Consider the following 27,515-nt stretch of genomic DNA (forward strand, 5'->3'; position numbering starts at 1 on the left):
GTAAACTGAATATCTTCAGGTTGTGGACTGCTGATCAGCGAAAGCAGGACATATTATTATTATGTCTCTTTTGACTCCGGGAAGTTGTGAGGGGAATTATTTGTAACATCTTGAAGACAAGAATCAAATAATCATCTGTGATCTCATTTATCGAGAAAATAATTGGGAGATAAATCAGTGATTAATCAGCAAATAATTGCTTGCAGCCAAAATAAATTTAAATAATGTAATAAGCACTTTTGCTACTTAAGGTTTTCTTGTAAATACCTCTTTACCCTCAGCATTTCTTTACATGTAATGCAGTACTTTTATTTTGTTGTGTTTATTTATTGCTACTTCAGATGATCCACTTCTTCCACCACTGACATATTTCAGTAATAAATCAAGTTTGAATTGGTTTGGATTTAATTACAATTACTATACGATGTTTATTTGCACAAACAAACAAAAACAAATGTTGTTTCCAACGTGGCATCGATTTCTCACTCGTACATGTTCATGCAGGTGTATTAATACTTCCTCTTGGGTGTGCTGCAGAAACACATCGAGTGTATTTACAAAAGATCCTGTTGGATTGCAACTTGGGCCAAAACGCTGAGGGCACAAATGTCCAACGAGTGTGTGTTGTGAAGCGGACGTAAAATAGTTTTGTTTACGTCAATGTGTGTTTGTGTGTTTGTGTGTACGTGTGTGTTAGCCCCGCCCACAGCCTCTCTCCTCCGTGACGTAGCAGGCAGTATGTCGCCAATAGTCTTCAGTTGTAGAAATGGCAGCGCTGAGACAGGAGCATCGGTATGGGCTCTCCTGTGGCCAAATCAACAAAAACACCCCGAATCAAACTCTTTATCACGTCAAACTCACTGACACTGCCATCCGGACCCTCGAAGGCTACCAGAACCTGAAGGTAGGAAAAACCATCGTGTTGAACTTTGGAGCGTGTGTGTGTTGTTTCAGCTATGTTCATTTTCTTGAATCGCCTCCCAACTCCGTGAACTGTAAAAATCACAATTTGGAAACGCAGTTTGTTCTTCCCTTCTCGTAGAATAAAAAGTATAGTTGAAATAGTTCAGCAGCTCAGATCACATCGACAGACGCGTTGGTGGCTGATAAATGATGTTGGCTGTTATACAGTAGAGGACTAAGCTTTATTAAGTATGATCATAACAGGCAATTCAATAGGCTTTGATGAATGAAAGGATTTCATTAAATTCCCCTGTAAGCCCTGAGTAAAAATTGTTATGTGCGGAAAAGAAGAGGCTCCGGCTATTTTCAATTGTGCATGTCTACTTGTTTACCAAAGCGTATAATCTCCCGAAAAAAACAAACGGTATTAAAGTTCCCATATGACAGATTTGCGATTATGCCCTGAGCTTTGAAAGCTTGCTGTTTTCTCCGCTTTTCTAAACATACATAGAATGTGAAATTCATTATTTAGAGTATAGACGACTACAGATGATTGTCAGTCATTTTAGGTTTAAAAAAAAAAAAGGCATTTTTTTAGCTCGTTTTGCTCACGTGAATAAATTAATGAACAAGCTACCAAGCACATTATTCGACTGCTCTGAATCCGGAGACTGTTTTATTGCTGTGATGGTCCATTAGATTAGATGAAGATAATTTAGTCTCTCCAAATGGTCTTTGTTAGAGCAGTGCTTGATAAGTCAGTTAAGTCCCACAGTTATTACTGCAGTTAGAGCTTCATTTGTTTATAGTTGTTTAGTTCTTTTTTTAAAACAAATACTGTAAGTGTTGCCACAGTGAAGGAAAAAAAAGCGTGGACATGAGACTGAGCTGTATAGTCTGCATCGGGCTCGGTGGCAGGGCTCGACAAGTTGTCGCTGTGCTCTTGTGTATTATTGTTTTTTGCCCTTTACACGCCTGGAAGCCCGCCCAGCTCCGCAGCTCATTGGTCTGTGAAGCAGAGTAAACTCCAGAGCTCACACAGCCTGACAGCTTCTTCCAGGCCGTAGCAGGAAGGCAGGAGAGGGCTACTGCAAAACTTTTCCAAGTGAAAGACCACCCCAGAAAATATTGTTATAGACCGCTGGACTCCCACTGAGATTTTGTCCTCAGGAGCCTCTGAAGCTGAAAGAGTTTATGTTATTAGATGGGATTTGTTTATAAACTGTTCTCATTGTATCAAATTAGGGCTGCAACAATGTATCTGTCCAGTATTTTCTCAAGTAATTGAGCAATTCTTCGCTCTATGAAATGACAGAAAATACAGAAAAATGCCATAATCTTAATTACACAAATGTCAAATATATTCAATTAACTTTTATGTAAGACTTAGAAAACTAGCAAATATTGACAAGTCGGAACCAGTGAAACTTTGCCCCTGTTGCTTAAAAAATGACTTTAACAATCAATCGATTATCAAAATAGTTGCAGAGTAACTTTCTCCTGATCGACTAATCACATCACAAATTTCCCAGAGCTTAAATTATTTCCTTTTAACGTCGTGTTTCGTCTAACAAACAGTCCAAATATATAAAAACAGTTGCTGATTCGTTTTCTATTGATCCCGTGATTCTGTAAATTGTACCACTATCTAAAAAAACACTCTTTATATAAAAGTGTATTATTGTAAGTAATGGTATCTATCACTAACAACTCTTGACTGGCCAGGTTGTAAAATGTCCCTTTGGCTAGTGTTTATTGTTTCTGTTTTGTAATAAGGCATTTATAAATGCTGGTAATCCTTTAGTACTCACTCCTTTAGTTTCTCACTCTTTAATAAGTCATCTTGTCTGCAGTTATAAAAAAAGATGTTGACAAATTTACTGTGGTAAAGTGTATTTGTCACAACCTGGCAACCTCGACATTGAAATTCGTATTAATACTAATTACTAATATAACCTATAACTGACATCTATGAAGCTATTACACGGCCTTTGTAAAAGGTAACTTATTAGACAGTGGTGCCAATTAATTGGCATATTGTTTCAGCTGCAGTGAATACTCCAAAATATGAATTCATTGTTGTAATATTTCAAATGATCATATAAAAATAAGCTTCCCACTTGTGATAAGCCCTATGGCTGTATTGCTATTATTTATTATTCCATTCAATATTAAAGCTATCGGATGATGAAGAAAATCAGAACAATTCTCTTCAATAGGGAAGACATTTCCCCAAACCATTATTAATAATAAATCAAGAGCGCTGTCAATCACAGGCACAGCTGTACTTCACAGATTAATGTCCCCATCTATTAACTATGTATCATGTTGCCTCAAAGGCAGGTATATTTTATGATTTTAATATTTATTTATCAGTTGGGGGTAAAAGAACAATATGATGTTGTGGAGAATAACACGGTGGTCTTGGAAGGCCCTACAGTTATAAACCACAGCACACAGGACTTATAAAAAGTGCATTAAAAATATATATAACTTGTTTCAGAAGTAGCTTTGTCTTTCCTCTGGGATCTGTTGTAGCTTTTATTAATTTATTAATTTAGAGGGAAAATCAGCTGAAACACACAAGTCAGTTTGACTGACGCAATCAAAGTTGTCTGTAGGCTGTGGATCGATAGATCACACACATTCCTCAGAATATTAGGGCCAGAAACCCCTGAACTGTAGATTTAATGATATAGAAATAGGACAGCAATTCATCAGGGCAAAGACGGATGGGCAATGGCAATTATGGCAACGTTTTGGCATTTAACGAGGAAAGTTTACCAATCCTTGTCTAATCAAACCCGACTGCTGTTATCTAGAGAAACCCACTGAGCAGAGCTATAGAACAATGGCGATATATTTTCACTCATAATGTATGAGCTGTCCATTAGATTAAACATGATTCCTGATTCTTCTTTTTCTCTCTCTCGCTCTCTCCTCAGGCATCACTATCGAATCAGCCAGCGATTTGCTTCAAGGGAAGCCAGGGGGTAAGATGTTTAGCATTCTCTCCTTAATGCCTGAGAATTTGAATGCTCTAATTAGTTGTGATCTGCTGTGAAGCTCTCTTGTGACAGTTTATCTGCACATTTTATTTGTTTCTTAACCGCTTGCATGCATCCACGAAGAGGTTGAAAATCCACACCGACTGTCATTTCTGTTGGTGGTTATTTTGTTGCCTTGGACTGTTTTCTTTCTTCAAAGAAACGGAAACATCCAGTGATCAACGCGGCGGTATAGGGCTGTTTTGAATGCACCAGAAGCCCAAAGTCTGATGGAAAGGTGTCGCTACTTTGCTCAGTTATACGTTGTTGCGTTGAATAGCCTGGAATGCATGTGTACATACAGAGACAAAGTACATAATCTACAAAAATACGTGGCACTAAAACCAAGAGGGCATTCCTGTAAAGTGTCTGTAAAGAAGAAAGATGCATGTGTCCGGCCAGATTATCCGGGCCACTATTACACCCTCCCTGGATCTGCCTGCTAGGCTGCTACACATTCACCACAAAATCGTCTCCCGTCTAAAAGAAGCTGTTCTAATCCCTGCAAGAGCCGATCGCATCGACGAAAGTGACTTCGCGCTGTACACAAATGCCGGCCCTGTGTGCTCACACGGACCCTGGAAGCCCGGAGACAGGGTACGCTATACCCCCAGGCTGCTAGCCAGGTTACTGGGTCAGGCTTGCAACTGGGGAGGCTTTGTTCAAGGAGGGGGAGGAGGTATAGGGGGGTTGGCGAACCCCAGGGAGCCCCCGTGTCTCCATGCAGACATGAAAGATTTGAAATACGGGAATGATACATGAGCGGTGGAATTTGTCGCCTGGCAGGAAGCAAAAATGTGTCCAAAACACAAATAATGTAAACATGTAATGAAACATCTGTAAAACGAGCAGCAGATTAACCTGCTTATGAGAGTCTTTCTGTGAAGAAATGTTAAGTGAGTGCAATTTAAGTGTTCTTTAATCACTGAATAGGATTTGGTGATTATATCACGTTTGGCACATTACATATTCAAATTGCTTTGCGGAATTCGAGCACGAGCTCCCTCCCCCTCTGACAATAGTCCCCGAGCTGGACGATTGGGCATTAATGAGGTAGCTGCAACCATTGGTAGTGGGGGAGGCCAGATTAAGCCGTTAGTGGGGGGAGGTTGTTGGTGAACATGGCAGTCTGGCATAAAACAGGCTGAGGAGATAACCAGTATCTGTGTCTCCAGGTTGGAGGTTTACAGCATCACAGATGCAGCTAGTTTTTATTTGCTGAAGCTCATCTCTTCCCCAAAAGCAGCATGAGCTTCAGGAGGTCATGTGTGGCGAGGGAAGAGGTTTGTGCCAGTTGCCAGCTGTAGAGCTCCGTCACAGAAGCCACGACTGCCTCTCTCTGATCTTTGTGCTCGCTCATGTCACATTTCCTGTAAAGGGGCACTTCCAGGGCCACGAAAACCGGAGGAATTTTTCAAATCACTGTCCTGGCATCACTCCAGGGCTCAGCGGTATCAGGGGCCAGGGCTCCTATCGAGAAATAGCACGCTGAGGTTTCTCGGCTGCCTTTCTCTCTGACCCGGCAGCATTTAGCCCTACTATTGTAAATTGTCTGCCAAGCTTGTAATCATGCGATGAAAGACACAGGCTCTCCGATGCCTCTAAAACTTGTTCAAGGCAACTGTGGAACTTACAAATTACAATATAATAAATTCTGCTTTTGAATCTAGCTAAACTCTATTTTTAGGCATAAACAGACTTAAAACTTGGAAGATATTGGAGGAAAGTGAACCGAATGGGTTATCAGTAACTAGCGTTTAGAGCAGTGAAAGGAAATGTCAAAAAAAAAGTGTAGTCTGTGATGCAACTATGATGAAATTAGAGAAGTAAAAGCTGCAGATTGAAAAGAAAATAGGTTTCTGGATAACTTTGAAAGAATCACCAGGGATTAAGGAATATATGCAGAGCTTCCCAGGGTTCCCGTGGCCAGGAATTTCACATCGTTGTGCTTATTTTCTTTTAGTACTTGTGACGCTGCCTGCTTGTTGGCATGATCCATAACTGTTTAGTAAGAAATCAAGCTTGTGCTAGTTGTTATTTATCAGATACAAGCTGCAGGGTACATATTGATTAGGAAATGTGTTCTGTCCATTGCTATTGTGCTCTTTATACTGCTTTGTCTTGATATTTCCACTCAAACGTCTGTATGGGTTAGTGAGCACTGTATCTCACCTGTTACACTGCAAAGCTGTGGCATTGAGTGGTTCAGTATTATTTTGTACCACTGAACATAATGCTGTTGTAGTGAACACGGGCATTACGTTGGAATACTCTACGCTGTTGTGTCGGGTGTGAAATCAGTTTCGTTTCCTCCTCAGTTCATGAATGTTGAATTGCAGTTGCCAGAGTAATTGTTTTTGTTTATGGCCCTGTCTGTATTTATGTGCACAGCTGTCACATGAAGGCAGCGGTGTTGGGATGAGGGGGAATGTAGAGGTGCTCTTAAAGATATTCTCATGACGACTGTGTGTGAAGGCTGAGCTTCCCCTGGGCTCCCTCCCGCCGGCCCTCTTGATTATTTTGCCATTTCACCCCATGTCTTGGCTGAATCCTTGGGAGACATCAGGGCCTCTATCTCACACACGGCTGCTCTGACTCTACCCCCCGCCACCTCGCCGCTTTGCTTCGCCTCCCGCTCGCACTGCAAATAAGCTTTTGCAGTGTGCAAGTGTGTATGTGTGCATGCGCACATCTTTTTTTTTTCTTCCTGGAAGCTAATTAGAATAACAATAACAGGAATGTGGTTTGAGAGCCTTCCTCTCCCAGTGGCATAGCAGTGAGAGGGAGAGTTGTCCCACGTGTTTCTGAAAGGGCACACGCCGCTCTATTCATCCAGATGTGTTAAGCGAGGCACAAGTCTCTGTGTTCTCCGCTCGTCTGAGGCCGAGTGTGTTTATGCAGAGCTATTTGGCCTTTGGATCTTTGGATCATACAGTATATTTTAGGAACAAGCCTCATGAGATCCTTCAGTAAAAGAGGAATTTTCTGTACTTAGCTCCCCTGTCATTATTGTGTTCTTTTGCTTCCAACGAGAGATTTCAAAGGATGCCAATGTGACTGTGGCAAGGTTTTAGTGGAGTAGTGTACGGTTGCAAGAGTGCTGTAAAAGATTCGAAATAAATGGCACAAACTGGACACAAATATGTGATAAAAAAAAAAAAAATGAAAAATAGTAGAAACAGTGAAAACACGCACACACAGTTGTGTGTTCTTGTTGTGACTTTGTGTTGTTTGTTTACATTCCAAGATAATCTGGAACCACAAAGACGAAAGAAGGAACTGTCACCCTGGGAAACTGGAAATAGCAGCGAGAAAAAAACTAAATAACTGCTTGAAAAAAAAAAAAGTGGCCGTTTGATTGATTATTAAGTAACAGGCTTGTTATCCCACAACTCAGCGAGCAAAGCCTTGAAAGATTAAAACAACCATAACATTTTACCATTGACATGAAATGAGAGACAATGAATGGGGGGGGGGGGGGGGGGGGGTGGAGATGCTGTTTCACAAGGAAATGCAACAGACAATGTTCTGTGTGCTCATTCACCCCACAGGCTATCTGTGGGTATTGGCATCAGAATCAAAATCTGAGGAATGACTAAATATAATGCTAATTATGCTGTGTGTAATTCATGGCAGTGTGGTGCTCTCTTTTACTTAAAATGTCTTGTTTTTGTGGAGACCCTGGCGGATTGTGTGACAGTGTGCGTATATTACATTTCACAGTCAGTTTTATTGTGTTTTGTGTTCACAGAAGAGTCGGTAGCTATATAATATTCACATAGCGAACATGTTTAACATCTTTCAAGAGAACTAAGCCCCGTTCTGCTATCTAAATGAATTCAAACCAGGAGTCGTTAAGATCTTTAAATATTTACATTATCATAGCGAACTTTCCATTTAAATGACTTCTGATGCAAACCTGTTGTTTTTTAGTCATTAGTCATTTGGTATTGTAAAAAGAAAACAATGTTGACAATAAGGAAACAGTTCATACACTGGCCTCTGAGGAGTCTTATCACAAACATTTTTCTCATATTCTCAGATTTAAATGTGGCACAACCGGATATGAGCAATAGCAACATTGCAAGCGAGCATGGGCAGTGTTTTTGTGTACAGCAGAGAGGAAGCTTAACCCCAAGAGCTTGAAACTAACACCATGAGGTATTGTTAACCTAAAGATAGACAGCTTTAACAGGCTTAAATAATCCTTTTTTTGTTTTCTCTTGTGGTGGAAGAGACACACTGCACAAAAAGGACGGTCTTATTGTGATCTCTAAAGTTATAAGTCCACCACATAAAGCATAGTGTGCCTTGACACTTGTAATGTTTTCTACTTGTAATATACTATTAAACTCAAAGCGAACCACCTGAAACATAAAAAAAATACCTGTCTTTTCTTACACCTGTATGTTACTTGCATTTGAGCACAATGAGTGCATTATTCTGCTCACCTTTTGCAACCTGATTTTACACACCACATCTCTATGCATGTTTTGGATTTCCCCCTCTTTTATCGGGTTTGGACATCAATTTCAAGTAATGGGAGTATAGTGCAATGCTCCAAGTGGTTTGTGGAATTGCTGCAGTGAAACAGGCTAGTTATCAACACATTACTGGTGTCAGTGCATCTGCGGTCTAATAACTAGCGTGTAACAGGAATTTCCTAACTGGCACCATCGAATGCAAATTAGGCACGGTTTGGATGGGGGAATTCATTCACAGAAAAACACAGTCTGAGTGATTGTTTTGTTTTATAAATGTAGATTTTCCTTACATATTGTGAATAGAGGAAAAAGTAGGCTAACATTTAACATAGGCTTTAAAAACCTCCATCCCTAAAGAGGAAGGCACCTACAGTTAGGAGGGGTGGGGAATCGGGGGAGGGGAGACGGAGAGTGTTTGTTGAGGTTGACAGATTAGCCCCAGCCTCTTGGAAAAAGACTGATTCTGCTTGGCATAACAGGCAGTACCTTGGGGGATGCTCGTCAGTTGCCCATCCCCATATCCCCGCACTAACTCCCGTCAGTCCCCACCCCCCTTTCTTTGCTTTCCTGTCTCTACCAACCCCCCTCGATGAATAGATCCTCAAGCACTGGAACCACCACATCCATCCAAGGCTCACTGAAAGCATGATGTAGACTGGCAGAGGGGATGTCATACGGTTTGCTTTTAACAAATGAGTCACAGTGGAATTGTTGATCATACTGTAGAAAGCTCGGGGACAGTAAATTAGCATAAATAATGTGACCCCTGCGTTTTTCTGAAACACTGCACTTGCTTGTCTGCATGTGACAATGTAACATGGCTGACAGTTGAATGTTTTCTCCTGTCAATGCCTCAACTTGTGGAGTCCATTATATGATGTATAATCTGAACTTTGCACCAACATATAAACCTTTATATTATTAAATAGGAACAAATACACTTGCTCACGCCAGGATCCATCCCCCTCTTCTCTGCTGAGTTGCTCGTCACATTCCAAAAGGAAGACTTTTTAGGGCCATCCCTCATGCACTGGTTCTACTGGGAGACACCGCCGCCCACCCACCCTCCCCTCCCTCCCTCCCTCCCTCCATTAACACCCAAACCCCCAATCCCTCCCTTTACCCTCCAACAACACACAGCCACACGTCCCCGCTGTTCATGAATAATCCAGGCGGCCCGACAGGCCATTGCACTCAGCTTTGTGGGGGAAGAAGCTAGAACAAAAGACGGGCAGCTCACAGAGCAGCTATGGCTGAGTAGGCTCAGATGAGAAGACAATGGTAACTAGTGTCAGTACAGACAGGGGCAGGAGGCAAAGGCTTCCGAGTAAATCACATATCCAGGCGCCTGCTCCCATCTCAGTGTTGCCATGCCAAATACCAAAGCTGGGAACCTTGCCTTTTTGCTTTCATCTGGAGAGCAAAGAGAAGAAAAACAGAGAGAAACTATCCTCTCGTCTTTCCCTGCAGATGTTTGGACTGGACCAGACAGTAGATCTCTTTAGTGAAGTGTTTTACTTCCTCACCAGATAGCAGGATTAAGAACTCTGTTTAACCTCATCAAAGATGAGCAGGTTAAACATCCGTGGGGAGTTAAAGATGAAGTTTTACAAGGACATCACTGGCGGAGTCCTTTGTCCTTGTTCAACTGCTGAGCCCCCTGCCAAGATGTTCTGTTCCAGTCCAGTTCACACCTTACAACAGCCTGAAAGTATTTGACATCTCCAAACACACAGGGCCTGGAGTAACAGATGTGGCTGGGCCGAGGCCACGGAGGCAGTTATTGTATCAGCCCGTATGCCCCATGGGGGGGCTACACTGACGAGGTGTTAAGGATTGCTGTTCTGATGCCATTTGGGGTCTTTTACTGTAACTGTCCAACGGCTAAACTTTACTTACATCATGATAACGGGGGGTGTTACTGCACACAGCTCTCACTGCTCTGTTCCTTTTTACATTTGATTTAACTGACACATGTTATTAGTACACTCTGATGACAATAATACCCCATTAAGCTTTGCTCAGATTAATTCATCATCAGATTAAAGGATTCTCACAATCATAATTAAAATATTATGGAGCATAAGCAATTTAATTATTCTTTCCCTGGTTCAGAGCTGGACAAATAAACGCTGATTTAATAGTTATTTCCATAAAATTAAGAACTCCGACAGTAAGAATAGCACGTTCAAATTATACATCAGAAAAGATTTTGATATAATTGAAAATTTAAATGTCTTTTTAATAACTACAATGCCATATTCTTTTTTTTAAATTAAAAGAACTTCAGTAAAAATGAGTTTAAAAAAAATACTTGACTCTTTGTGAAGGGGGTCATTTGCAGGATTCCGTTTATACATAATAAGATTATAGTCTAATTTTGTGCCCCAGAACATTATCACCCTCTACAGTTTATGTCTGCTGTACAATAAAAGTATTGATGTGGCCATTAATAAGCATGTAACACTTCAAAAATGCACTTTTCTTGCACACCAATTTTCTGTCAAAATGCTTATAGAAACGCATGCAGTTTGAGTAATATGTCTGTTACATGGATATGTGTACATGACTCACCAGTCCTTGAATGAGCTGTTATTAGCAGAGTCTGAACTCTGAACTCTGTTAGCCACTATGACAGCTTCTGTGCATAGCTTCTGTGCATTGATGATAGTCTCTCTTTGTTAACATGGAGCCTAAACCATCAGCTAGATATTTGACCTCTCTCCCTGCATCTGCACTGTGGGAGTGTGAGGCCTCCTCAGCCGAAAAGAAGGCAAAACGACAATACACGAAAACACATGGCCTCAGGGGATCAGAGCAAAGCTCCATATGGAGATGTCTATGACTCAGCCTCTCTATGTAAATCTGCACCTACTACTTGACTGACAGCAGCGTCAGGATCACAAACCTGTGGGCACAATGGTGTCACTGACTAAACACATGAAAAGTCAAAGTTAATTTAATCAGGCTGAGCGGGATGATGGTAACACTGGCCACTTTGCATGATTTGGTTGTGATGTTAAGTGTATTCTATGGTCACTGTTTAATGCTGAAATCTGTAAATCTCTTGTTGTTCAGACTACAACAAGGTTGTTGAGTCGGTTCCTTTTGTTGTTCTTGTTGTTCTTGTTGACTGACCAGGAAACGTGGTCATGAATAAGTTATTTCCTGAAGTGATAATTATTATCAAGTAAGGAGGGTGTCTCCACCCACTATAAACACACATAAAGGTTTCAACTGCACCACCAAACAGATGGACAAAGTCTAATAATGACCTATTAGTTAATAAAACATATTTGATTTGAACTTTACCTGTTTTTGCCAGTGGGTTCAGACCATTAAAGCAAAACAATATAACGTTTCGAAAGAAGAAAGAATACATTCTTCCGCTTACAAAAGAAAACTTCAACCCATAGCAATAAAAGCACCGTTGCTAAATGCAATACAATCTGGTGTTTTGCATTCACAGCAGTACTTGGTCTGGTATGACCAGTAGCCGTAGGGTGGCGACAATAGTCTGACTGATACAGAATTTTTGATGCTGATATCAATATTTGAGAGAAATCTGATAATGGCCAATAATGTCATAATCACCTAAAACATAATTTTTGTCTTTGTTATTGGCCAACATGCTGTATACACCCATACCAAAATATCTGGAATTAGTTTAAATCAGCCAAAATATTGGTTTAGCTCTTGTGGCAACTTTATGTAGATATTGCTATGTAACTGACAGTACTGACTCAGTTTGTTAAGGATCATTCTGTTCTTACAGTAACATTATTTGTTTTAGTGACCGATGTTCAGTCAAACTTTCCCAAGATTGGTTTAAAAGCACATTTTTACAGGGATGTTTACATTACATCTTCTGCCAAAAGACAGGTTGTAATTTGAGTCACTTTTGTTTCTGTACAGACTAAATAAACCAGATATAACATGCCAATTAGTGAGTTTTAGGTGCTCGTTTGCAGATTTTGTTACCTGCATAGTGTAAAGTGTCCGGTCTTTGTGCTAAAGTAAGCTAATTGAGGGCTGGCTGAAGCATTACATTTATTGTATACACTCTCAACAAACTCTCGGCAAGAAAGTAGAAATCAACGTTTTTTTCAAAAACTATTCCTTGAAGTTTGAAGTTTAGAGTCTCATGTTGTGTTATTGTCTGTGAACCTGATGTTAGACCGACAGGCTCTCCTTTAGGAGTCAGAAACTGGGAACTAATGGGTTAAATGACATATGGTTATGTAGCTTGAGAAGGAAGCTGTGAATAAAACGGGGGCGACCTCTGAACAGTCTGACCTGAGTGACATTGATTAGAATTAGAATGTGAAGTGTGCACGGTGGCATGGACGGGGGTGACGGGCAAAACTAATGCATGACTGGAGGGGGCTCATGCTGCTGCCATCGACTGAAAGAGGGGACGTGGTGGCACTATTGCGATGCTAAATGTGTAAATGTGCGCTCTCATCTCATCACAAGCAAGCTTTTGTTTAACAGGACTGTCGTTTTTTAAACAAATTAAATTGCAGTTCTTCTGCGTGTCCTCCTCCACGTCAATAACCCCATTTTAGTGACTTGTTGCTTCTAATTGTGGTCGAAGCTCCTACTACTTTACTAAAGTAATAGGTCCTGAGGACACGGCTGGCCTCTTGTCTCTGCTCACTTTGATGCTTTTTTGGTTGATCGTCCTTAATTAGCGTAAAACCCGAAGCAGACGTACGCAGGACTCGGCTTTACCACTTCTTGAGAACGGTCAGACATAAATAGGTCAGAATTAATGGTCAGCTGTGTGTCTTAAGTGTTCATGGCCTTGTGGGCTGCTTTGCGTTTTGTGTTGACATGGGTGGGCTTGTGCACATGAAGGAAAGCTGGAGGCTGATGGGGGTGGGGTGAATAGCATGCATTTGGGTTTTAGAAGAGGAAGAGGAGGAGGGGTGTCGAGGCGAGGAGCTGTTCATTGGCTCCGTGCTGCAAAAAAAATGCTTATGGCTTTGCTGCATGACTGGGCATTTGTGACAGCTATAGTCCTGCCTGCCACATCTGCCAGGGACACTGTGCTCTCGGCCAGTCAGTTCATAATCAATCACTTATGACTGATAACTAAAGAGGCATGCTTCAAGTACATCTGACTGTCATTGTTTTTGAGACCTGCAGTTGAAAAAGGCCCTGTGTGGTGTGAGCTGTTGCAGCCTTCTCACATTAAGAACAACTCATCAGTAAGCACGTGTTCATGCTTGTAAAGAATGGGTGATAAACACGGGGCTTCTGTTGGATCTAGGACAGTACACGATCAACACAAGTACTAAACTGTCCATTTTCAGGCTGAAACACAGCTGCAGGCGGTGCAGAAGAGAGCCCCTGCCAAATGTGTTTTTAAAGGGCATGTTACCTGTTGGTTAATGACTTTCTATGTTGAATTGTCCTTCTAGTGGAAGTAGGTTTTTGGGTCATTTTATGTAAGAGGTTGCTGACAGAGATAGACTTCACCCTGCTGGCTTGTTTGTTGCTAGGGAGCGGCGGACAGTCTGTGACAGAGGAGGTTAACGTCTAAGTGAAAAAGCTGTCTGCTATACTATTGTTATGTTTTGCCTTTCAGACAGGCTCCCCCCATGACTGGCTACAGGTCATCATCCCTGACCTGGGAGGTACAATGTAGCCTCTGTGATTGGCCCAAGTGGAAGATTATTTAGGTCACATTTATCGAGTGAAAAATCAGAAAGAAAACAAGAAACAGTGAGTCAAGTTAGCTCTAATCGGTTTGAGTAAAAGAAGCTGCTTTGTTGATTTACTTTATCCAGGGTTTTTTTCCCACTTTGAGATTACATTGAATCAGATCAGATTACATCTGGGAAAAATAAAACATGCTTATTACATAACACATGACTCAAATTAGCATTGCGAGCAGATACAGTACACTGAAGCATGTGAGAGGGTGCGAGCTCAGTCATACCCAAAGACAGGTGGTTCGCAGGAGATGTTATTCGGGTCCCAAATCAATATGTAGAATTTCTTCCATTGTCTTTTATTTAAAATGTATATCTGCAGTACACATTCTAGCCAGCCTGAATGTTTGTATTGTTCAGATAAGTGTAGCGTACTTATACAATTGTATCTAATATGAAAGGCATTCGTTTTATTTGTTTGATTGATGAAAGGAAAGGAAAAGAATGAGATCCTGAGAGCCTCTTAACTCTGCCAAAATGTATTTATTCGGTCTCATTTATTAAGTGTATACGTTTTCAATAACACATGCATAAAACAAAGTTGTGATTTATCAAACATATATTGTACAACATACATAGATCATATAAGATGGTGCGTAAATGGCAGTAAAGATGGTCAGGAACTTTCATTCAAGCACAAATTCTCTTTTCTCACAATTTATAGATAAGAATTATTCTGAATTGGGTCTCGAAGGTTTGTCATTTTTAAAAAGTGGGTTCTCAAGGAATAAGAAGTTTGGGAAACACTGTGCTAGAGAACACTGTAAAACTGTGAAAGCAAAATTACCATGAATTGCTATTTTTAATTTTCATTCTAAAGATATTTTACTCCTCTAAATTCTTTTTTGTTTGTTTCTTTATTTGTCCTGACAGTACGTTAAGATCCCAGCGCCAACACCTGAATCTCCTGATGTATTCAGAGTCTTCTCGTTCTACCTTTCCAGTGACAGCAAAGACAAGCCTCAGTCCAGCTTCGACTGCATTCACCAGTATGTCTCAGGGTAAGCAGCACACATAACTCTTTCCACAGTCCGACCACAGATGTAATTTGTAGTAAATTTGGTGTCAGACTATGGCCGCAGGGCCTCACCAAACAGTGGCTTCTCTCTTCGGTGCAACAACAGACAGTACCACTGTCAGGCTATATTCAAACAAGACTACAAAAACACCAAAAGGCCGTCATGTCGCAACTAACCACAAAGGTGTGACCGGCAATAATTGTGAACAGAGAGGTAGTGTTTGTGGCTGCAGTGTCAAAGGGTTAAATTTGAACCTTTATAGATGATTTATAACACAGGACTAGAATTTACAAGCGAGGCACAGTTCACAGAACCTGTTATGTGTGTGTCACACAACATCAGAAATGATTGTATGACAGCAAGAATCTCCAGTGCTTGTGTTTGACAAATGGCCTGTTAATAAAGCCGAGCCAGAGAGTTTTTAAACGTTAACTCTCTCTCCTCCTTTCGTCTCCCCACAGGGAGGGCAGGGAACACCTGGAGGGCCAGGGCAGCATTCAGGACAAGATCACAGTTTGTGCCACAGATGACTCCTACCAGACGACCCGGGAGCGCATGTCTCAGGTGGAGAAGGACATCTGGAGCCGCTCGGCAATTGAGATAAAGCCGGGGCCAAGTAAGCTTTTGCTTAATAGCTGTATCTACATCCTTCAAGCACGTAGGGATCAAGGACAGATAACCAGAGTTTTCATGTTCCCAGAAAGCTTCTAAACCATTGCTTCTCAACATTTTATTCTACTGATAATTGCCATATGGTGTGGAAGTTATCACATAATTGATCAAAGCGCTGCGTTGCAATTATTCATGCGAGAGGGATGTCTCTCTGTCTTGTGATTTTCCTTTCATTTTGACCAGATTGCTCAGGCACTGTGCCAGCTTGCCTGCCAGCACCATTAATGTGATTGAGTTTGCCAGAAGTATGCGCTAACAAGTCTCATGCTGATGAAGTTGTGGTTAAAATGTAATTACACTGACTGGAATTTAATTAATTTTCATTTGATGAAATACTTCTGAATAGCATCTGAAGAAGAGGCCATGCTTAACCTGGAATGATCTGGGCCTAACATGCAGGATCTTCTACTTGCAATTGATGTTTTCTATTCGTTGCCGTCACCTTGTCCGAGTCGTGTTTTTAGAGTTATTGTCGGTTAAATTGACCGTGCTGAAACTTTAAAAAATGATCTGACCATTTAGAGGTCCTATGTGGATTTAAGTGCTTGTGTAGATCATATTTTATGTATGATAACATGTTGTGTAGACAAACGCTACAACATGATGTTTGGGGTAATTGCTGTAGAAGCCAGCTGTTGAACCTGGCTCCAACAAATTACATGCCACGCTTTGCTGCTGAAATAGTCTCTCAGAGGCTTTCACAAAATGCACTTAATATAGCACATGCATGCACTTAATGCAAACGTTAGAAAAGACATTCAAATCCTGGTTATAAACACGCAGTGACAGGACATCCCATTTTACTTGAACATGTCATTTCAAGCACATGACTGTCGTTCCCTTCTCGTGGACACCAGAGAGAGAAATAAATGGGTTACGGATCACAGCATGTTTCTTATGCAGTAGAGAGCACACAGTTGTTTTGTGGTGACTGTCTGTCTTTTTATGGTACAGTAATGCTAGACTCATCAGACACAAATTCCATATACTAAATCACAATTACAGGTTTCAGAGTAGAAAAATGTCCACAAATTAGATAATAATGTATGATTTAAAGTTCAGTTGCGTCAGGGGAATAGAGGCACTGACAAACAGCTGACATGTGTGCACACTGGGTGTTGGACAAGTTGGTAAAGGTTTTTCAAAATAATATGTTTTGAAGTCATTCATTTCCTACGTAAGAATTTTATTTTATAATTACTTTCCTCCATTTTATAGATACATTATTGCAAACAGTTGCTATTTTTATTGTTTAGTCATAAATCCGTCCACTAAAGTGTGTCAGTTACTTTAAGTGAGACATCAATGTCATCAAGGGAAGTATCATTACACTGTGGTTGCCTTGAGGGGCTCAAGACTTCTCAAGCTGCTTTCATCTATCACCATTAAACAACGGTTGTAGTTGCAGCTTGGTTGAAATGCGGCAGTACCGGTTGTTTCAGAGCCGTAAGGATATTTGCATGAAATCTTTATGACTTGTTTTGAGGTAGATGTTGAAACAAGCTCCTGCAAGAATGTTACATTTTGCAAAGTTTATTTAAAGTGACTTTGTTTGAACCTTACAAGGAACACTGTATATTACTAAAACTGAAATCTAAAATTACTTTTAGAAAGTGCAAAGTTTTAACAGTATAACTGTACTGTAAAACCCCTTGTGTGAGACCTCTACCATGCTGCCACCGTGAACACACTGTTAGTATTCGACCTATAGCAAACTCCAAAGTATGGCTTAAGGTTGTAATGAGATTACGGTCTGTAGATATCTATAAGCACTGCCTGCACAGGTCCAACTGCATTAGTACTGCAACAGGAAGAAAGGGCCTCTCTGTGTTAGTTGCTTTAGTTTCCATACTCCTCTGTTTACTCAGCAGTAGGCTAACCCTACTGTCAACCCCTTTTCACTGTTTTCCACTCGCAACTACACTACCTTAAGACACCGACACAGACAAGTGCTCAAGGTATTTAAATAGCTTTTTCAAATTGGGATAAAAGTGTTGCACGTACGCTATCTGTCGCTTGTACGTAAAGATGACAATAGAGAGATATAACAGAGATAAGATGTATTGTGTGCAGGCCTCGCTTTTAAAAGCTGGGTGTGATTTGTATAACTGGCCTGAAAACTGCATTGGCAATGATACGTTGGCTGTGCTATTACAGGATACTGTCAACGTATTTGAATCCTGTTATCAGATCAGTTACAATCTCTTCGGTCTTCTCTAGTTGTGTCTGTTGTAGCAACAGTACGGCCATTTAAAACAGCTTTGGATTACTGCCGTGATAACTTTTTGATTCAAAAACTTGCCCTTGTTTTCCACAAATCTCCTGTTGAAACTCTGCAATGCGCCCCTTTGTTTTGATCTTAGGTAAGTGCGTGAAGGTCCAGAGGAAGCAGGGTCTGGTATCAGGCTCAGATAGCAGCAACAAACACTCCCCCAGCAACAAGAGGAGCCTGGTTCCCAGCCCTGTGGCACACCGGCCCTTGAGGGATCGCATCATTCATCTCCTGGCCCTAAAGCCCTACAAGAAACCTGAGCTGCTACTGTGGTTGGAGAGGGAGCGAGCCAGTCCAAAGGACAAGGCTGACCTGACCTCAGTACTGGATGAGGTGAGACATCTGGCACATTGCTCTGTCAACACAGTCGACTAATGATGAAATATACTCAGATGTAACAGAAAATACCAAAGTATTGAGTGTTTTTAGCTTGAGTTGATATCAGGTCTAGGATTGAAAGAACAAACATAAATTAGTTCCTCAATTGTCATTTTGCTAATGATACTAATGAACAGACTACCGCTGTGCAGCTATAAAAAGTTGATGTCAGTTAGTCTATTTCAGGCATATTTCCTGTGTTCACAATGTTTGAGTGTCCCACTGCAGTCATCAAGTGCAGACTGTGCCACCGCTGTTGGTAGCAGTAATTAGGGCTGTGCTTTAATTATTTTTTGAGGAAAAGATTGTGTTTTGATAGTGGTGGGTGGGGTGTCTCCAGCTGGGCTATTAGAATTAAAAGTGGCTGGTTTGTCTCGATTTATATCAGCAGGATTAAGTTGTATAAGGGTGGGGTTTAACTGTTTACCGCGTAATAATACAGATCCACTTAGTCGCTAACAGGTCTTTTATTTAAATATAAGGTGGAGTTACGGCAGGTTAACACAGTGAAGTACATTTACAACCTCTGCTGGCCTCTTTTCCTGTTGATTTATTTAGATTGGGAACTGTCTGTTTTTTTAGGTTGGTAAACTGAACCCTAAAGACCACAGCTACTCTCTGAAGGATGAGCTCTACAGACACGTCCAGAGAGAATGGCCTGGATACCTAGAGGAGGAGAAGCAAGTCATCCATAGGCTCCTGCTCAGGTTGGTATTGAGTTAGCCATAATACACAAACATTTTTCTCATTTTGCTTTATTGAGAGGGTTGGAATTACTTTTTTTTAAAGCAATAGTTCAATATTTTGGGAAATCAATCCAGTTAGATGAGACGGTGTCAAATAAAGCTACAGCTTAAAGCCTGGAAACAGTGGGTAACAGCTAACCTGGCCCTGCATGGGGGTAACAAAATAAACCACCCAGCACCTCTAAAGCCTGCTAATCAACACATTATTTCTTGTTTGTGTAATCCATACTAACACAGACATTTAGAGGTCCTGGGAAGGGTTTTTGTTACCTTTGGACAGAGCCAAGCTAGCTGTTTCCCGTCTTTGTGCTAAGCTAATCACCTGCAGACTGTTGCCCTAGATTTACCCTACACACATGAGAGTGGTATGCATCTTTTCATCTAACTATGTCAAACTACGACTCTAAAGTTTTTTTTAGAGACCCCTTTGGGCAAAGGACTAAGAGATGGATGCATTTTGACAGTGCTGGCGTTAATACAGAAAGGCCACTTCATTAATGTTGAGGTCTGCTGTGATCATGTTGAAAGGGGAGCTTCTAAATCACTACTTCTTTGCACTGATGAACCTCTTAATGGACACATCAAAGCATAGGAAAATATTCCCTGCACCAAGTTGCCAAATGGCATTAGAATGGAAGGTTCAGAGCAGCAAGGCTGAGCTTTTCAGGTTGAGCTTCATTCCTTTTTACATTTCCTCTGCTTGCCAGTAAACATGCAGGCCATGTGCTTCATGCGCGTTTTGGAAAAAGCTCAAGTCCTGTTGGCTGATTGCACAACCCCCTCTGTTCACCACCCCTGCTAAGTGCAAAAAGCTTACAATTGTCTTCAAATTGTTTGCCAAGTGTGATAAAACTGTGATGCCCTGTGAATAGTGTAAACTCCAGATTTATTTGCTCTAGTTTCTTCATTTGTAGGAGTAGATTCTTCTTATTCAGACTTTCTCACGTCTTTCATTTCATTGACAGTCATGTTTAATTGTTCCAAACTCCACTCACACTGGCCATGATTAAGGTTGCATGAATCCATTTCGGGGTGTGACTTGTTGTAGCGTCTGTTTGAGGAAGGAGCTGAAGGAAGCAGATTACCAGAGAAGAGGGTTTGGTCCTACAGAGGTTAAATCTGCTGCTATTGTTCTGCTCACTGGACGTGTTTAGTCTTTGTGCTTGCCTCCTGTAGACTGAATCACCAGAGACAACAAAACAAAACAAACTACATAGTCTAACCTTGCAAAAAGCTTTGATACAATGTCAATAATTGTTTCTACTGTGGAAAAGCTGCCACCGCTGTCTTGTCTCTCGAAGATGTGTCATAATAAAGGATAATTGCTCATCTAGTGGCTCATAAATCTGCCAAAGCAAGCTTTATAACTTACATACTGCCTTTTTTTGTTTAGCTTTACAGGCAGTTTGCCTCGCAGTTACTGTCCAACTAAAGATGCTGTGTTCTAAATCTTTCTACAGGAAACTTCAGCCTCTCCACAGTAGCCAGTTGAAGAGTCCCCAGTCCAACCCTTCATTCCTCAAAACTCCCGGGGACTCTCCATCACATCTCAGTCCTGCCAAGAATCTCTCTGTGGTAATTATTCACCTTGAATGAACTATATTCTGCTACTTCTTCTTCCTTATACGACTGAGAATAGATAGGCAACTTCCTCTTTTGCAGATACATTACGGTAAATATGATAAACTGCTACATCTTTGTGAAGTTATATTGAGCAGCTTCAGACTAAATATAGCCCTCACTGGAATACTAGCATTCTTCCCCGAGTGTGAGATGAGAAGATTGGTACCACCGTCATGTGCCTTGTACAATACATGAATAGCTGGCGCATGTAATGTGACGCACTAATTCTTGGCGGGGATTAGTTGTCGGCAATCAACGTGGACAACGCAGTTACTGGCCAAATAATCGTCCGGCACATATGGATAATACAAATGAGATATTCCGTGTTGACATGTGAGCTGTTTCAAGTTCTTATGCAAAGATAAACTAACCAGCTGTTGGCTGGTGTGGCGTCAATCTTCTCAACTAACTCTCTGCAAAGACGAAGGGGGTAAAAATATTTGTCAAACTATTCCTTTAAAGTAAATATCTATTCATGCACATGATACAGGCATATTTGGCACATCTCATGTAACTTGCACTCAAAGGTAAAAGCTAATCAGTCACTATGTTCTCCCTTTTTTCCCCTGTAGAAACGCCCATTGCCCTCGGACCCATCTAACTGTCAGACCCCCAAAAAACAAAGACTATTAGACCAGTGTTTGCCTCTGCATTCGCCGTCTCATGGAGAGTACGGCACCAATGGGGCTCGTAGCTCCTCTAGTCATGTAAACTCTAGAGTACAGATCAAACTGGAGTTCGACAAAACTAGCAATCACCTCCAAGGGAGTCCAAACGGTCTGTACTCGCCGCACAAACTCAGCGGGTCGTCTACAATTCCCAAACTGGAAAGGACAGAGCCAACTCCTACTACACCAAGCCCTAAGCCCCCACACACTGACACGTCCATTTGCACTGACCAACAATTTACCAACGGCCAACATAAAAAGAAGAGGTCCAAAAAGCACAAAGACAAAGAACGAGAGCGCTTAAAACCAGACTGGATTGAGACGAGTCCAGACCTGAAGCAGGACCGAGAAAATCTTAAAGGTAAATGTCCTTAAAACCATAAAACTGTCTCTGTAAGGTTTTTCTCACACTTCATGTTGTCCTACTGCTGTCATGAGTCTGTTTTATATTATTTGGTTGGACCATAACATTATCTTCTTTACTTAAGCAAAATGAAAACTCAGGGTTTGAGTTATAGTTGCTGCTGGAGGCCAACAAGGAGCAACTGATACATTTAAATGTGAACGAGCAGTGAGTGTTGTTCGGATTGTAGCACTTTCTCAGCTCTGCAGTCCTCACTCTCTGCTCTAGTCTGTTGATGATTGACTGTGAAACAGCTGGGTGACCTATGGTCGAGCGAGTCAGCAGGCGGCATTGCCTCCTACTCTGGGGCTGCAGACGTCACTGCTCGCCTTGGATCAGATCTCTAATCGGAAAGAGTGATAAATTATTCCATCAGCCTTGATATGATGGGCATATCATCGCATTTGCATTGGCAGATTACTCTAACCGTTTTTTTTTCAATGTGTGTGTGTGTTTTTCCTATCGACAGACCATGAAAGAGAGAAAGCACCTGTCAATCGAACCTCACCAGAAGAACTGCCTGACTATTTAATGTAAGATTCAAACACACTCTCTGCCCTGACTGCTGCTATAAATCCAAAAAGGGATTTATAATGCAGGAATTAAATTCAAATAATTGTCACATCATTGGTGGGTCCTCATACGTCGTTGTTTAAATCATTTGTCACTGAGCTGTTTAGGTTTCAGAGTCTAACCCACTGTTGTTGAGAGAAGAAAACCGACCCCCAAAAAGGGTTAGGATCAGCTTCAAAACATTCACATAAATAGAGTTAAGCAAAGCCATGTCTAAATGGGCTATCACAAAGCTTCCCTGAAGCAAACACATGACCTTATGTTTTACATTTATACATCTGGTCAACACATCGTGCTGTTAAATCAGTGACGTGTCAGGCCTCTGGCTCTACCGTTCTGCACTGCCATCTACTGGAACAAATTAGAAACAACTTCTTATGTTTTCTCTTTTTTTTTTTCTTCAGAAAATACAGCGCCATAACAGCACTGGAGCAGCGCCAAGAGTATAAAGACGACTTCTGCGCAGAGTACGATGAATACAGAGCTCTTCATGATCGGATTGGGGCTATCACAGAGATGTTTGTTCAGTTGGGCTCAAAGATCAACACTCTGTCCCCGGGAACACAAGAGTACAAGGTACTGTCCGGACCAGGAGGCTTTAACTGCTCTAACAATGAACTGATCGGATACATGGCACCCTAACACTGCTTTTCTTTTGTTATCTTTTCAGCTTATGGAGGTCCAAATACTACAAAAGTACCGAAAGTATAAGAAAGTAAGAGTTGTTTGAATTTTAACTAATTTCATGTAACACTTGTGGCACTATACACTGGGCATCACGCCAGAAAGACTCATATGAACATATTCATTTTTAAATGATACAAAAAAAAACATTTACCAATTAAAAGAAATCAAAAATAGATTAAAACATTATGAATTATCAATATGTTCACCACATCAGTCGAATGTGCATTGTGGCTTACCACATCACTTAGATTTTATCGTGAGGAGTATTTTGGAACAACAATTTATACGAGTCAGTAATTCTGCCTCTGTCAAGGTTTATATACTGATAGTTGTCTCTGGCACCTCATGTCATGTCCCCTGGATAACCTCCCATGTCATTTAGCAAGACATTTGGCATCTAACTTCAAGTCAACCCATTCCTTCTTTATTTTGGACATGGCTTTAATAGTTCAATCCCCTAATATACTAGCCTACTGACACAATTACAATTTTTTGTTGTGAGTGAAATCTTCCACAAATTGATGAGAAACGTGCCTTATACAGCAACTTGGGGGCTTTGATTATGCTACTGAAACACTGAAGTACCCCCCCCCCCAAAAAAAAGCGAGGTTTATGATGTTATGATGTTAATACGATGCCGACATGCGTTACCAAAAGCTCACTTCTGCCCTTTTTTTCTTTTCAGAAGTTTCCTGGTTATCGGGAAGAGAAGAAGCGATGCGAGTACCTCCATCAGAAACTGTCGCATATCAAAGGCCTGATCACAGATTATGACCAAGCCCAGGGACTCTCCTAGTAACCGGTTTCTACCCTCAGCAGGGTATATTATGACTGGACACAAAGACTCCTAATGGACCCAAAGACTGCCCAGCTGGGTCCTGCAGTCGCTGAGACACTATTCACTTTACTTCTCCGAGTGTAAATGGAATCGAGGAGCAATGTTCTTTTTCAAAAGTGGGCTGAGACCACCGACTCGTGATCAAAGGTTGACCTTTAACATTATGGTTCTCAACTATGATTCTCGCTGGATTCTGTTCTGCTGTAAAAGTGAAAGCCAAATCCATTTTTCTGAAATGTAAAGCAGATGTGATCCTTCCTGCTTAATTGGATTTTTATTCTATCCTTTATCTCGTCAGAACTAAGGAAAAATGTGTTGATTTATATTAAAAAACAGAGTATAAAATTGATGGTACAATCAATCTTAGGTTGAAGCAAATGCTACTAAAGTCTTTATATTTAACAAACAGAGGAATCTGTTTAAATGCTGTTTGCTGACAGAAAGTCAACACCGTGAATCACATTAATTATTCATTTGTAACAGTAATAAGATCACATATTGACAATGATAAGGTCACTCCATTAACAATGTATCTCCCTTCAAACCACAAAATGTTAGCGGCCATAAAAGAAAGATATATATATATATATATTCTTGCAGGACCGAGACGTACAACATGTATCTCAATCTATCACTAAAATTATCACAACATGAAGTTTAAAGCATTATATGCAAAGTTCTTTGGGCATAAGGAACTTCACCATGTAGCTTTCTGCCAACGTCCTGTGTCATTTCGAAGGAATGTTGGGAATGCCACAAAACCACTCCTCCCAGTACCTGAATGCTGGTTTCTAGATGGTGCTTCAGCACATCTAGTGTTAGATTCACCCACATGTAGCCTACCACAAACTGCCTTTTCATTATCAACTCTCTCAAGTGTTCTGGTTACAGGTTTGTAAGTAATCATGCGTTATTTACGCTGTAGATGAACGACTACAAGCTCTGTGAAACATAACCTTTTACTCTACATGCAGTTTAAAAAGCTTACAGGGGCGTTTTATCGTGTTAATCGAGCCGTCCACACATTGATTTACTATGATTTTGCTTTGGTTGAAGTATTTAGATCGATTGCAATAGAGATGCCTTTAACAAATTGGCCCGTACAATTTTTCGGCGGTCACTCAGTTCATACCACTTTGGTTCACTTCGGTGTAGAGCAGGCGGACCTCTAGAGGCTGCTAGCAGGTCTGTTAGACTCATTTTAGACTTTCTGTCCCAAGGCAGGTACATCTGAATAACCACAAACTGTACTTTTATTTCACCTTATCATTAGCTGTAGCCTGAAGTAGAAAATAGAGATCAAATTTCAGTGTTCTCTGTTCTCTCTCTCTGTCGTTTGCATCGATGTAGCTGCACTCACAACTGTCTTAATGATGGCTTAAAATGAGAGAATGAAGCTAATAGTTGCCTTAACATGTATGTCAGACATTTCCAAGATCATGCCATCGCTGTTCAGACATGTTCTTGGTTTAACCTGCAATTCACGGCATTCCCAGACCTTTTCTGTAAATGTATTTAAGTTTGAAGGAATTTCAGTTACTGGATAGTTGTTACTGGATAGTTGTTGTTTTGTCTGTGTTGTTCTTGTTTTTTTTCCATGTGTATGTCTTAATTATTTTCTATTTCTGTCAGATAATCATGAACTGTTAAGGGATGTAATTCAATGTCCAATCGTGGCAAGCACCACTATCAAAAGAAAGAATAATTGCAGAAATATCTACAGAATAATGTGCTGCAATGAAAATACTCAGTGGGCTTATTGTCGAATACTTAGCAGCTCTTTTGCAAAATGTAAATGTACTTTTTTTTTAATTTTTACATTTGATAGGTTACTTCTGGTATGTTTGAAGGATTTGAGACGAGCAACAGTTGCTGTGTCTTGGCACATATGAACAATTCAAGGAAATAAATATTTATTTGCACTGACTATTGGAAATCTTAGAATTGTGAGCCCAGATTTTCACCTTTTAAATATCAAAGCTAAAAATGCTGGCTTCTTAAAGCTCGAGTACCCCTACAGAAATCTTTTATTTTTATTTTGGCTGTTTGAATCTCTTCTCAGGACCAGAGGTCACCCTATTTCACAAACCTTTTGCCAATATGCATTTTGATGAGCTCAGCAAATGTGCCACATAGCTCCACCCAACTCGAGGAAAGGTCTGATGAGTCATAATGACTGAAAAGAACAGTGTTTTGTTCTGGTACTGGATCTGGAAATTCATGTGGCATGGTTCAAATGATGTTAAAAAAGACAAGAGCACAATGCCTGCTCAGATATACAAAATCATTTATTTGTGTTTCAAAGAATTTCTCATTCAAAACAGAAAGGTACTGAAACAGTGTTTTGATGGTGGCGGGATGGAAACGTCCACATATCACCATGAAGACCATGAGACCTTAAAGTACTAACGATTCACTGAACCAATTCCAGTTAAGGGCTTCCCGTACACTACTTAAGTAGTACTGGTCAATTGTACAACACATCAAACAAAATGCATCATGGGCAAAATATCAGTCTAGTCAGTATGTATGAAGATAATGGTACCATTCATGTCAACATAATGTTTTTTGGGGAACCAGACCCTCGGTGTAAAGGGCCTCTCAAGTGCTAACTGTGTTTTTTTTTACTGTTGCAGGAGCTAACTACTGATGGTGCCTTTTTCATTCAAAGAGCAGACACTCTGCATGTAACTATCATTGGTATTCTGGAAAAAAAAATGTACTTGGGCCAGCAGTATTTACACATCTGTAGTTTCACACTGTTGCCAATGTTCAAAGTGCTTTGTTCATCATTTTTTGTTTCAGTTGATATCAGATGCCTTTAAAATGTATAAAGTGTGTTGGCACTGACATTTTTCAGCATTTTAGAAATGCAAGGTTTTCCAGGACACCAATTTAACTGCATCTAATGTCAGCTATGTGCATACAAGTATATTTGGAAGAATGACCTGGATTTTGTTTGCATTTGCATTTCCAGTCCAGCAAACTAATACTGGTGCATTTAACTGGTTTGTTGATACTGGGAAAACAATGTCTCAATGGAAATGTGAAATCAAATATGTTGACTATTATGAATCACTGCAATCGATCTACCTAGGAGAACAAATTAGTTTATTTATTGCTTTGTATGTGTTTGTCTTTTTATGGGATTCATCTTTGCATAGTTCATTCTTTTCAGCAAAACTTAAAGTATGGTGAAAGGGAAATGGAATATATTTTTGCAATTTTTAATGGCGGATGCTTTATCACGATGCCATCCTCTTGAGAAAAGCTTTCAGAAAAAAAAAGGTGTATTGTTGTCTCAGTCTAAATGAAAAATAAAGCTCTTTTGAATTCAACAGTGTCTTGATTCCTCCAGAGGGCAGCGCTACTCCGTTTATAAAGTGAACCACACCGGTTTTCTGTTGGTCTCCACAGTTATTAGATTATCGACGCCATTGAAAAACAAAACATGTCGTTTTTAAGAACCACAATTTACAATG

General features: G+C 40.6%; 1 protein-coding gene across 1 annotated transcript; it reads left to right on the forward strand.

The window, feature by feature from the left end:
• Positions 1 to 738: 738 nt before the first annotated feature.
• Positions 739 to 27,361, forward strand: LOC306698306 (RNA polymerase II elongation factor ELL; the record flags this gene model as incomplete). The annotated part of the gene is given in 13 exon segments (XM_079162552.1): positions 739 to 749; positions 751 to 904; positions 3,849 to 3,896; positions 15,028 to 15,155; positions 15,635 to 15,789; positions 18,209 to 18,450; positions 19,078 to 19,202; positions 20,702 to 20,816; positions 21,437 to 21,893; positions 22,405 to 22,468; positions 22,913 to 23,084; positions 23,179 to 23,223; positions 23,881 to 27,361. Coding segments are annotated over 13 exon segments (1,827 nt in total). The 3' UTR covers positions 23,992 to 27,361.
• Positions 27,362 to 27,515: the final 154 nt, after the last annotated feature.

This window comes from Pholis gunnellus (assembly GCF_910591455.1).
Source record: "Pholis gunnellus genome assembly, chromosome: 7".
NCBI classification, from domain to species: Eukaryota; Metazoa; Chordata; class Actinopteri; order Perciformes; family Pholidae; genus Pholis; species Pholis gunnellus.